Here is a 14193-nt window from a genome sequence, read left to right on the forward strand (position 1 = left end):
CAATTACCAGTGTTGCAACTCAACATAAAGTTGTATTTCTTCAATTAGCATTACATCACATTATTACGTATTTCAAATGTATGTACTGTACATATTAAACGAAAACTTACAATACCACATGAATTATTCAATGTTACAAACTAAAAATGCTACGTTGTCGGACTACTCAAACTTTGAAGACTTCTACAATAGTAATAACACAAGTATCCCAGACGAGGCACCCACATTCAAACATGGTATAACGTATTTCGAATCAACAGGAACAAAGTTACACGGAAGTGAAAATTTGATTTTTCAAATAGGCTTTAAAAGGACGTCAAGATTACAATGTTGTTTATGAAGGAACAATGAAACACATTTACACTAAAGTTTACAGTTTTAGTCACCATAGAATATCATTATGTACTTACCATCTAGTTTACACCACAAATTATTCGTGTTGAAAAACTTGAATGTTTTGACCGACTTAAAATCGTCTATATGATCACCTGGCACCTGTGCAATTTCCAGTAACCTCAACTTATTTTCATATTGAATTAATGTACCACCCTACGGAAAGATAATATGACAATAATTGCATTAGTAAAACATGACTATTTCAGCAATAACTTGACGTTTACATTCTAGCCTTACAGAATGGTAAGTTCACATTCTGCTTTATAGTTTGCCACGATAGGAAACAGTTAGGATCACAGGTTCGATTCCAGGTGAACGCATTACAGGGTTCGGGTTCTACCTTTAACTGTAGGTCCATGTCTCACATACCCTCTGTGCTGAAAGGAACAATCTGACCAATCAACCAACTAACAAAAAGAAAATATCATAGTTTATATATAGGGGCACGAGTTTTTCGCACTAAAAATTTGGAAATTTCGCGTTTCGTTTTTCATATTTCGCGTTTTGTCGCATTTTCCAAATAAAGTTTCGTATTTTGTAGCTTTTGTGGAAAAGAATTGTCTGACATTTTTACAATTGTTCCTTTTATTCATAGATCACTATAAAAATAAACTATTAATTACCTAAAAAAAAATACGCTGAATATTTCACTTGACAATGTCAATTTCATTTATAGAAAATTATATTTTTTTTTAAATCAAACTGAGGAAAATCAGTAACTAAACTTACTATGAGTAGGAAAGTTTTGCTATCTTCTGAAAAAACAGACACAAGTTGCATTTTAAGCATTAAATATAGCATGTTACATGTTTCCACATTTTCTTACTTCATTGTTGTACGTTTGTCACTTATCATCAGTCCATACTTGAAAAAAAAAAAAGAAAACACCTCTCATAATTGTCATTGCTTGTTGGAAGCAACACATATGTAAGTGCATTTACAACCATCATCAATCAATTATCACTTCGGAACTCCCCATCCAGTTCATGCCATGTTCTACCATTCCATCAGTGGAAAACTAAAGTTTTTAAAGTAATAGAAACGTATTTTTAAAATTTCGCGTTATGTCGCGTATTGTTAGAAATTTCGCTCAAAACTACCAATTTCGCGTTTTATCGCGCAAAGGAAACCAATGAAAATATACACAGAATATCATAAAACGTCAAGAAACTGAAAATAATTTAATTCTGACGCATTTCCTTTTATCGTGCATTGCGAAAAACTCATGCCTCTATTTATATACTTTGCATACTATATCAAGTGTTCTAAAAATGATGTTCACGCACTACACAAATCTATATTATTATTATTAAAACATGGTGCACTGAGTGCTTGTTTTAATAATAATAATAATAATAATAATAATAATAATAATAATAATAAATAAATAAATAAATAAATAAATAACTTATTTCAATATAACTTACAGTCTTGAGAAGTATTAAGAGTGCGATCACCAAAGTATATAGGTAGAAAGTGAATCAAGTCTATGTGCCATGTAACTCGAAAATTACTTTGGGTTTTACGAAAGAAATCCGAACAGAAATAATTTGTTTTCAAGTATGACTGTCATTATCGTTAAGTCCTGTATTCTAGTAAATCATAAAATATCCACTTACTTACATTACAAAAATCTTCCTTCACTTTTAGCTACGATTTCAGTTATATAGTACATGTATTTAGAAGTGACAACTATGATTCACGTTAGAAGTCATTTTGTAATAATTATCCTCAGCAGCTCTGGCCTATAGTAAGCTTTTTACCGGACAGTTTGTGCCCTTGTTGACCATGTATAGCTACTCACATGAAGATCGAATCACATTATAAACCCATTTTCCGCTAGATCTATTACCAACGACGAACCCTTACATTAAAAGTGGCAAATTGATTCGACCTTCATGGAGTAACTTTCCTGGTGAACAAGACCATAGCTTAAATAAGCGAAATTGCTCAATAAAAGTCTTCCAGACGCAACCAACGAAATTAGCGTTTCTACTTATTGTTTTTAATTTGATTAGAAATGCATCAATTTCAGTCTTTACGCAAATATCCTAAGAATACTTCACAAGGTTTCTCGCTCTGCAACATAATAACAGCAGGGCAAAATAAGACAGATTTTGAGGACATTTCTTCTTCCAAATGCATGGGAAGTGGATACACACACACACATACACATTAAATATAGTTTCAAATGCAGAATTGTTTCTATAGAGAATCTGTGTGTACAACAGAAATATTAATAAATACGTACACAAAAATGAAAATCACATTTTGATATAAACAACTTGGAATCAATTGCAATTTATACCACAGATTAAAGCTTTATCACTGAAACGTCGCTCATATTGCTACGTAGATAAAATAATCACTGTATGCATCCGGACAAAGTAGCATTTATGTACTCAAACTTAGTTTGAAATGATCATAAAGTATTACGTTTAGTTCCTGCAACTTACCTTAACATCAGCCTTTGTCTTGTCCGTAACTTCCATGAGGAACTCAGGTGATTTGTCCGCTGGATGGAGAAGGAAATTCAAAATATTTAAGTCAACTGTTGCGCCCAAGTTGTCGATATTTGATATAAAACAGTACTCACGTCCCTATTAGAGAGTGAAGTAGATTAAATAAGATACATAAGTTCTAAAACAGGATTTTCAAAAAACAATAAAAATAAAATTAACTATATTTTTTCTTTTCAGTTCTTTCTAAGCACGACGATGTCAGTTTAAAGACTAACTTAAAAAAGTACAGTTGCATAAAATTACTTCAAAAATTCATTAAAAAAATGTCTTTGATAGTAACAATAAAAATATTGACTGACGTCTATTTAGCCGCCTGTCCAGGAAAGCTAAAATTCTACCATACAACATGTATTTCGTACTTTTTTAATGTTATTTTTCACAATCAGCTTACTTCCCTTAACTATTTCCTCCATATACTGGATTTATGTACATAACAGAAACTGCATTTTCTTTCACTGATGCAAGCACTTCCAATCTGAAATAATTGGGGTAATTAAAAGGTGCATTTCACAAGGCTGCATCTAATCCTTAGCATTTGTCCTTGAAAACTCCGGTGGGAAACGAGACTAATCGAAAAGCCAATGTTTCGCTATATTCTAGAAACTAGTCGCAGCACTCTCATAGTAGCAATTATTATTTTCGCAGCACTGTTTTATAGCATGTGCATAATTTGTGGTAAATACTACAGGAAATCGCTAAAATTGTGTATTAACCGAACTTCGCACCAACTATAATATTCTCCATTATACCAGATTTGTCTATTATATACTATAATTAAATATAAACTAATCACTGAGCAAAGCAAACCAATTTTTTGTTATAAAACTAATATCTTGTAACTGTTTCGCCAACTAACCACTCGGATTTATCATGTAAGTCACTGTGTCTGATGAAGCCAAGTGGGTAGTTGGCGAAACTTTCACGAGATGTAGTTTTATAATAGCTTTGCTTAGCGTATTTCATTTCCAATTTTAACGGACTAAAAGAGAGCAACTGCGGTCCGATTTTGCTGATTCTCTGTAATACCAAGCGTGTCTGCACTGGGTAATATCCACAATTACACTACGAAAGAAAGAGGAAAAATACAGGCCTGTACTTCTAACCACAAACACTATCCAGTCTGACAATGTAGAATACAAGTACACTGTAAATATACAATACAATACAATATTTTTTTTTTTTTTTTTTTTTTAATCTGGACTTTCAGACTGAATCAGCTGCTCCTAATTTTGTCCGTTGCTTCCGAAATCTTACTTCGAGAGTTACGTTTCTTCAAAATTAAACTGACTATTACAGAGCGCAAAATTTCAAAGTCAGACGCACTCGACAATCCAAAATTATGGTCGCCAGTATCTCTCACGTACAAATTATGAGAGGTCCCCTCCCCCCCCCCCGCTTAGTCTTGACAAAGAAAGAGATTACATCAGGGCATAACATTTCATTTGTAGGCATTGTTGTCGATGAATTTCAGGACTAGGGCCAGATAGAAGTAGTTCCTCCCTACATCTTCATTTATTTATTGGCTGAAAAGAGAAAGCAGTTTGGAGGCCAGTGATAACGGTATCTCATGCAAATATCTATTTTTAAAAATTATTTGATGTATTTACTTATTTTGTTATTTATTTATTTATCTCTGACATCGTGACGTGAATCGTTGAACTATTCTAGGCACTGGGCTGTCCCCCCAACCGTTCTAGGTTCAAACAACAGGGGAAACGATCTCTCGCGTTGATGCGCCAGGAGGTAAACCTTTTCGATTGAGGCTGGGAAAGGAGAGGCAAAGTACAACGTTGTGAAGACTTCACTTTCCATGTTCATTGTGAAGACTTCACATTCCGTGTTTTTCCTCACTCAGTGACAATTATTTTCGTGCGAAACAGAAACTGCGCAGCCCTGTGAGTTTAGGCAGAAACTATTCCTACTAAACATTGGTCGCCAGCTCTAAATTTCTAGCCGCCAGTGGCTTCCTAGCGACCGGAAATTTTCCGCCCTGGAGTATTATAGGTGCCTTCCATTTCAACTCTGGCAAAAAAAATATAAAATTGTACCATCACCATGTCAGATATTGTTGAAACTTTTTTTTATATCAACTAGACATGTTTTTAAGAGACCCATAGTTTTTTGTTTTGTCGAAAAAAATTTTCCCGCCAAGTAATGGTCCATCAAAGACTGGGAGTACAATTTATGAATTGTAGAAGACATGGAAAACGGTCAACTTCGGAGCCTTACCATTCGGCTATGAAGACAGGTAGAGTAATAACTCTTGTTGTGGTATGTACATAGGAATATAAATAAACTATTTTATTGTAGTTTGGTTTGCGCATGCGTATCTTTTTGTACATAAATTGACAAATGAACGTCAATTTATCTGAAAAGACGAAGTTTGCGAATTTTTTTCGAGCACTTTCGGTTCGAATTTTAAAATTCTGTTTTCAAGGTTGGTAAGACCTGGTTACCCGCTTTCCGAAAAAAAAAAAAAAAATGTATCGCTTCTGTGTGCAACCGTTTTGTCGCAAAAAATTCGAGAAATTGTAAAATTTTCAAAAATCGCCATTTTCTCGAAAACACCAACTTTTAAAATTCTGAAATTTTGTCAGATGGTTCAACTATACATGAATAATAAACACACCAAATACCATTCTCGACCAATGCTTCATGAATTAACTGCAGCCTTTTAAACTTAGCGAAGTTTCGTTAACTTTGATGTCACAGTTAGCAACACTGGGAACAATAAAAGTGCAATGATTTGATAATGTTTTTGGTTCACATTCATTAAATGGAGAATAAAAGGTTTTCTTGTCTGCTTTTTTTTTATTATTATTATTTTGATCAAGAAGGCTCTCTGAAATAGTAAAATGAGCCTCCCCCTACTCCTCCGTTTTCTTAAACCGAAATAATCTGAGGTGGAAATTACGATTACGAATCGCACACATTTCAAGTTCACTTACTTAATATGGTCTTCGGAAACAAAATTTCACTGATTTATTTTTTTTTTTTTACTTTTTTTATTTTTTTTATTTATTTATTTTTTTTTTTTACAGGACCAATCATTTGCTTGGTTGGTGTCGTCTTCGCTAATATCATGTAACCGTGCAGGCGCTCCAATAGGTGTTGGCTCACTCACAACTCGTCCAGGAGTGGATCTAGGGGGAAGAAACTTTATTTTATAAATAAATAAAACCGATCTCAGAGTTTGGAGTTCTTAAAAGTAGCTCTAAGTAGCAGTATTACCCCCTCCCCCCTCCCTTCCAGAAGTCCGTCCTGGATCCGCCTCTGCGTAGCACATTGTCGATAGTCACAAATGCTGAAGGTCCATGTGGAAGGATAAACAGCACTTCAACTTCACGTAATTCAAGATTTATTCATAATATTTCTGCTACGCACCACTGGTTATCATACATATATGTATGTAACAAAAGTTCCTTTTTGCAGATTTCTTAAATCTACACTTTGAATTGCAGAAGTTCGATTTTGGGGGAAGCATGAAGTTAGTTCATGGTGACCCGTTACTGCCATAAAAACTACAACATTTTCCGAAAGCCAAAGATGACTTCGTTGAATACCAGTTACCGATCGCATACTTTCCCTTTTTTTTTTTTTTTTTTTCTTTCTTCCGGAAGTCGTCGAATTCAGTTCCAGGCAACGAAACGAGAATAATACCCGGATAGTAATACCCGCGTTGGCTCAGTGGTAGAGCGTTCACCTCCGGTGCTTGGGGTCCCTGGTTCGATCCCAGATCGCGCCGTGTGGGCTTTGTGGTGGACAAACACCATGTGCGTGGGTTTTCTCGGGGCTATTCCGTTTCCTCCCACTTTCTGCATTCCACCATTTCATTCATTTCTCATAATCACCGTTTCCTTTAACCTAACCAGCATAATCATGGGACGTAAAACTTAAAGATTTCATTTCCTTTTTTTTTTTCTTCTGCGGTTTTAATACTGTGTATCTGTATTTGCCTAAGGTTATGCCGCGTTGCCACATTCTTTACATCTCCCCCGCCCCTCAATACCGTCGCAGAGACCCTTGCATGGCCGGTTTCACTGCAAAACCACTGCTTTATCGGACCTGTCTGCATCTCGAACATCTGAAAGCGATTTTTAAAGTGGGATGCAGCAGCACCATCAGAAATCACTGACACGGTTTGGGAATTTGTAGCCACTTATTTTCTCGTATTCAAACCTTTTTCTATAAAATATATTTTCGCTTTTCTTCGAGTATTTTTAGAATCTTGTCTATGACCATGAGTACATGAGCCGAATCGTGTGTTTTATCGTCGTTTATTACAACAAAACTGTCAATTGTTTCATATTCCGGTGATAACTCTGAATTTCACTTTGCAGAATAACAGTCCAGTTTTTAGCGAAGTCCACATGAAGTAAAATAGAATTTGTATCTTGAAATTTTATACGGTGCTTTTCGGTAGCAATTAATTCTCTTTGGATTTTCTTGAGGTAGTCATGAATTACAATTCTTACAGTTAAACCAGCAATGTACGATACGAAAACAGAAAGTGGCACAGTTTTTTTTAACGAGATTATTGTTTTCCCATATGGCATACGTAACACTTTCATTTTCATCAGGATCAATAATTAAAGACTCTACACTTATTCCTTCCACTCCAGGACATTCACCACATTCTTGAAGTCAGTTGTAATTTTCTACGGATCATACTACTAAAGGAAATAGGTCACTCATGACAGCTTCAATACAGGCTGCACCTTTGATTTGTAGCAACGCAGTAGCAGCTAACTTAAAATTTGCACAATACACACACACACACACATACACACGTCCCTCGCAGGTTGCGGACTGACCCGCATTAGTCAAATACTGTAAAATTCCGAGTGACCCATTCTTATGTTGGGATTGTTCTGTTTAAAAAGTCAGTAAATTTCTTTGGAACGCGTAAGAAAACGTTTCGATTTTTTTAAAACTTTTTGTCCTTTTCTGATCACTGTAATGACATCTCACTTAATTAAGACTTTGTCTGGAGCATTCCAAATCATCACTGAGGTAATAATTCAGGCTTTTTGTAGATGATCAGAATTTATTGGATGGCCATTTCAAGTAAACTTAAAATTTGTGTGTTTCGTAATCGTAATTTCCACCTCAGATTATTTCGGTTTAAGAAAACGGAGTAGGGGGAGGCTCATTTTAATATTTCAGAGAGCCTTCTTGATCAAAATAATGAAAAAAACAGTCAAGAAAACCTTTTATTCTTTATTTAATGAATGTGAACCACAAACATCATCAAATCATTGCACTTTTATTGTTTCCAGTGTTGCTAACTGTGACATCAAAGTTAACGAAACTTCGCTAAGTTTAAAAGGCTGCAGTTAATTCATGAAGCATTGGTCGAGAATGGTATTTGGTGTGTTTATTATTCATGTAAAGTTGAACCATCTGACAAAATTTCAGAATTTTAAAAGATGGTGTTTCCGAGAAAATGGCGCCCAAAAATGGCGATTTTTGAAAATTTTACAATTTCTCGAATTTTTTGTGACAAAACGGTTGCACACAGAAGCGATACAATTTTTTTTTTCGGAAAGCGGGTAACCAGGTCTTACCAACCTTGAAAACAGAATTTTAAAATTCGAACCGAAAGTGCTCGAAAAAAAAATCGCAAACTTCGTCTTTTCAGTTCATTGACTATCATTTGTTAATTTATGTACAAAAAGATACGCATGCGCAAACCAAACTATAATAAAATATAGTTTATTTATATTCCTATGTACATACCACAACAAGAATTATAACTCTACCTGCCTCCACAGCCGAATGGTGAGGCTCCGAAGTTGATCGTTTTCCATGTCTTCTACAATTCATAAATTGTACTCCCTGTCTTTGATGGACCATTAGTTGGCGGGAAATTTTTTTTTTGACAAAACAAAAAAATATGAGTCTCTTAAACTCATGTCTAGTTGCTTTAAAAAAAGTTTCAACAAAATCTGAGGTGATGATGGTACATGCTCTGCCTGAATTGAAATGAAAGGCACCTATATTGCGCTTATGTAAACAATTATTTACAGCAAATTAAGTTTTCCGTGTTACTGTGATCACACAAAAGTCTAGGTACCCACTAATAGCTTTTATTTCTTGTAGTACGAGGGCCACTATTTATATTTTGAGCCTAACAATGAAAAACAGTAATTTGCAATTGAAAATTGATTTATTGTTTTTCGAAATATTCTCCTTTATGATTAATACGTTTTTGCATTCGTTCGAACCATTCGTCAAAGCATTTTTTTTTCGATCTTCTCGAGACATCTTTATAATATGGTTTTTGAACGCATCAACGGCTTCTTCCGTCGACGAAAATCGCTGTCCACGCAATTTATTCTTGACATTGGGGAACAAGAAGAAGTCATTGGGTGCCAAATCAGGACTGTACGGCGGATGACTCATCAATTCGAATTTTTGAGTGTTCAAATAGTCGGTTGTTAGACGAGATGTGTGAGAGCTCTCATTGTCTTGATGAAGAATGATCTGACGGCGCTTGTTTGTTTTCCGTATTTGACCGAAGACCTCCGGCAAACAAACTGTTGTGTACCATTCAGAGTTGACCGTTCTACGTTCCTCTAAAGACACAATTACCACATGACCAGCCCCCCCCAAAAAAAAAAGAAACAAGGCGACCATTTGTTTCGATGTGCTTCGAGCGCGAACAACTTTTGCTTTATTTAGTTCATCTTGAAATACCCATACAGTCGACTGCTGTTTACGTTCAGGCTCATATGCAAATATCCATGATTTGACACCTGTTACAATCTTATATACGTCTTTTGAAGCACCGTCATTGTATTTATTGAGCATTTGTGTGCACTAATCGACGCGAGATTCTTTTTGAGTTTTTGTCAAATTATGTGGAGTCCAACGAGAACAAACCTTTCTCACAGCTAAATAATCATATAATATTTTATATATGCTGGTGGAACTACTGCCTAGGGTTGCCTCAATCTCACAGTATGTCACATGACTATCTTGCAGTATTAGGTTTTGCACAGCATCAATGTTTTCTTGAATAACAACTGATTTTGGACGACCTTCGCGAATTTCGTCAGTGAGCGAATGGCGGCCACGAGTAAAATCATTATACCAACGTTTTACAGTAGCAAAGGATGAGGCTTCATCGCCAAATGTTAAAGTAAGTTGATCGATGTACTCTTGTCTTGATAATCCATGTCGAAAGTCGTAATAAATCATCGCACGAAAATTTTCACGAGTTAATTCCATTTTTCTGTTGTCACGCAATCTTTAAGTCAACGTAAACAACACAAATAAAGCTATTGACAAAACATTTGAAGTACGTTGTGGTCAACAATGTCAAACATTTCTATCAAAAAAAAAAAAAAAAAAAAAAGCGCCTAACTACAATCAGTGTTGCTAAGGTTGTTTGTACACCGTCAAAGAAAGCTTGAACAAGACCATTCAATACCTCAAATTACACGTTCAAAGGAATATTGTTTAAGACACTTGAACAAGATTTTCGAATGATCTTGAAACAACTTTTACACGATCATAGAAGTATTGAATCATGTTTTGTATACTTGTTGATAGGTGGCAGTCCAAAACAAGTTACTGAAACTATGAAAACAAATGAAAGGGAAACTGCGTACTGATTTAGTTCAGATCAGCGCATGAATAGCTACAATATTAGCATTTCTTTCCTAACTTTCTGCAGGTTCTTGGAATTTAATAGATTATATTAAATCGTTCAGAAATTAGGTCAATTAATTTTGTAGCAACGAAATCGAATTTTCACTATGCATTTAGTCCTTTTTACATTAAATGCGGGTTAGATTAGCTTACGTTAAAAGCGTAAAGTGCTATCTAAGTATAAAATCATTCCCTGTACTAAGCTTCTTTAAAAATCTGATTCTTCACATGGCGTACTGATGACAGACTCACACCAAAGAAAAAAGTTCTGTGTATCACGAAGCAATGACTGCCTTTTTTATGTTATTTATGCTATGACATCGACGACAGTTTGAAGAAAAGGCTGAAAACAAAGGAAACCAAACGAAGCAATGATAATACTTTTTTTCAGCTACTGGACTTACCGCCCATATCTGCATCAGACTTTCTTCACAAACCTATCCCATATTTGGTACTGGTTAAGAATAGACGTTCAAACAATTAGTAATTTTACTGTTAAAATGTGTGAGTGCGTACGAAAGAGGACTGTTTGAGATAATTTCCGCTGTCGGAACATGCTTGTATAATGTAGGAAATCAGTATTTTATTTTTAAAAGTTTAATGTTACCAGTATCAAATCATTACAAAGGCTATAGTTGAGCTCAAATGAATGAATACGATGTAAAAGGTCTGTTGCACTATTCTAATTTATTATTTATTACTCTTATGTTTTTTGCTCTATAACCTCCGTGAATGACTCGCCTGCTCCCTACTGTCGCATGGGCCCCCTTCTATGCTCCTGCCCTAACACTGTTAAATAGCATTCTCGATTTTTCTTCACTTTCTTTATGTGGCATATGTCAGGATGCGCATTTGTACCTTACGGGAAAACCATCGTAAAATTAATCTGCACACATGAAAGCAATCTCTATCTGTACATGTGGATTTCGTAATAAAACAATTACATTACAATACGATAATATGTAATAATTTCCTGGGTACTTCAGCTTGCGAGCATATTATCAATCTGTACGCAATTATTTGATATCCCAGATTAATAACAGTACAAAACGTCTTATTAAATCAAGAAAAGTCAGTTATATATTTTTTATTTGATGGACTCTTTTTTTTTTCTTAATCTACATTCGATATTCTTGTATATTAAATTCTCAAATTAATATTTATATTTCTCATTGCCTGAAAATTTAACAATAGTTATGAGCATGCAAGCACTGTAACTAAGTAAATCGTGTATATTATCAACAAAAACATACTAACAATATCTTCCAGCGAGATGTTAGCTTTTGTTTAATATTAATGCACACTTGGAAACTCAGATAATTATGGAAAAGAGTAATGAAGATATATTTATTCAACAACTGCCGCTGTCTCACCACGCTATCATGCTTGTTTTGGAATTTCCTGCACTCAACTCGAGCGCTGATTTGCTATTGAATGCTCTTGAATTGGATTGTTTGGAACAGGACCGAAACGAAATTTCTTGAATGAAACTATTGAATTCAAGACAAAAATGACTCATTGTTGACGTCTTTTCCATCAAATAGTCTTGCATGGTCTTGAACAAGAGTCTTGTTCAAGCTTTCTTGGATCGTCTACAAGCAGTATAAGGCTCAAAATATAAATAGTGGCTCTCGTACATAAATAAAGCTGGGAGTAAGCAAGAGTTTGTGAAAAAATAACCCAAAAACTGGTGAAACGATATTTATAATTTATAGTGCGATAACATATTTCGACCAATAGATTTTGAAATATTATTTCACTTCGGTAATAAATTATCACCATCTTTCATAATTGACCACCAAAGTGCCTAATGAATTCTAATGGAAAGTGGTAAGCGAGCAACGAGTTGACCCAACAATTAAAATTTGCATTTTTGTTGTTTCACGCGCTTTTTTAACTTTCTATATACTAATTTTAAATGTACGAAAAAGACACTGAAGTAACTACTGAACCAAGAAATTTTAAGGGCAAGAGTCTACACGTTAAGAATATTACTAAGAATACAGCGGCTATCATTCTTTTCAAGTGACTACAACTTCCTGTTAAGCTTTCCTCTGCAATGAGAGTTGACTGAGTACAGGGAAAAACATTAAGAATCATCGAAAGAACGACAATTATTGAAGGATTATCGACAGGGGGTCATAATCAATACAATCAAAAGAAAGTACACTGCTTTGAATCTACAGTATACTTACTTCTTCAAGAAACTTTTGAAGGAGGCCAGAATTGTGGAAACTCTCATAGAAGTCACCGTGTCCTGGAGGGTACCACCTAAAAACAGAATACTTAATTATAATATTACTTTTAAAGGTTTTAAAGAAGAAAATACATCATTGCAGTCAAAGGATATTTTTTAATCGTTTGGCCAAATAAATTATCTTAAATAAAACAAGTAAATATATTTAAAATATTAAAACCATCATTAGACACATTATGAAAAATCTAAATAAAGTCTGATGAAGGCAATGATACATTGCCGAAACTGTAACACTATTATTTATGAAAAGTGATCTGCTTCGGTTAGATTTTAGTTTTAAGTAAGACAAAAGAAGTTCTAAAGCTAGAATCAACGATATCCATTTAAAATATCACTATCCAAGACTTATTTTTAATAATACTGATATTTCATATTTTTGTTGTTATTCAAATCTCTGCACGGAATACTTCAAAGATCAGTATTTTTCTACCTCGGAAAAAATAAGTGTACTGGTTCCGTTACACATTTTGTATGATATTATATATATGCTGATCGTGAAAACTGAACACCAAGAAAGAAAAGCCCTATTTCACAGAGTGACTCACCTTGATTTTTAAGCATTTTTAATTATTTATTTTATTTTTATTTTTTTTTATTTTTTTATTTTTTTAATACCGTAACATTTTTCCAGTTTTTCGCAGAGTTTACGGTCCGTATATTCTAGTCCGTGGTTCTGGGTTTGTGATTGCGGGGCGGGGAAGGAGGCGGGAGGGGGACAGTGTTACAAAGCTTGTGAATCCCCACAACTCATGTTCGTCGCATTAGTGCACTGATTGCTGCCAGTTGAATCCAATGTTGCCAGATAGAGATAGGTTTCCTGCGGCATCGAATATATGGCCATTTTTAAGACTGACGGGAATTTTAGATCAAACATTGTACATTTTTATATTAATTTCGAGTATAAGGAGCACCTGAATTTGGAGGCAATTTTTCGAAGAAAAAGTGCGTCTTTTAGTCCGTAAAAATACGGTATTGGTGAATTGAAATCTACAGAGTGCTACATAACTATAACAAGTTACTACAATTTCAGAATTGTACATCACATCTAATCTTTACATATATGTATGTCATGCGAGCTTCTTCGTGGCTAAGAGGTTAGCGTACGCGCCTTTGCGTGGGAGACCTGGGTTCGATTCCCAGCAAGAGCTCATGTGGTTCGGATTCCACGTTAAACAGTAGGTCCCGTCTTATACAGTCTTGCTGCTGAAAGGGTCGTTAAACTCAAAATCAACTCAACTGTATGGCATGCTGCAACTAGTCTCTCTACATGTCGTGCTATCGAATCAAGCAAATGTTGGTTGTGTTCTTCATTAATCGTCCGCCATGTTCTATGAGGGTCGGTCAATATGTTTTTTGCCCTCG

At 34.9% G+C, this 14193-nt stretch overlaps 1 protein-coding gene across 3 annotated transcripts in view; it reads right to left on the minus strand.

The window, feature by feature from the left end:
• The window catches only part of UGP (UDP-glucose pyrophosphorylase), a 142072-nt gene that overhangs the window by 14593 nt on the left and 113286 nt on the right, over positions 1 to 14193 (minus strand). For all 3 annotated transcript variants that reach the window (XM_081759071.1, XM_081759072.1, XM_081759070.1), the window contains exons 6-8: positions 12770 to 12845; positions 2853 to 2996; positions 411 to 549 (exon numbers count right to left, since the gene is read on the minus strand). In XM_081759071.1, coding sequence (XP_081615197.1) covers positions 411 to 549; positions 2853 to 2996; positions 12770 to 12845 — 359 coding nt within the window. The remainder of the gene's footprint in view (positions 1 to 410; positions 550 to 2852; positions 2997 to 12769; positions 12846 to 14193) is intronic.

Source organism: Thermobia domestica, chromosome 5, assembly GCF_964235325.1.
Source record: "Thermobia domestica chromosome 5, izTheDome1.hap1.1, whole genome shotgun sequence".
NCBI classification, from domain to species: domain Eukaryota; kingdom Metazoa; phylum Arthropoda; class Insecta; order Zygentoma; family Lepismatidae; genus Thermobia; species Thermobia domestica.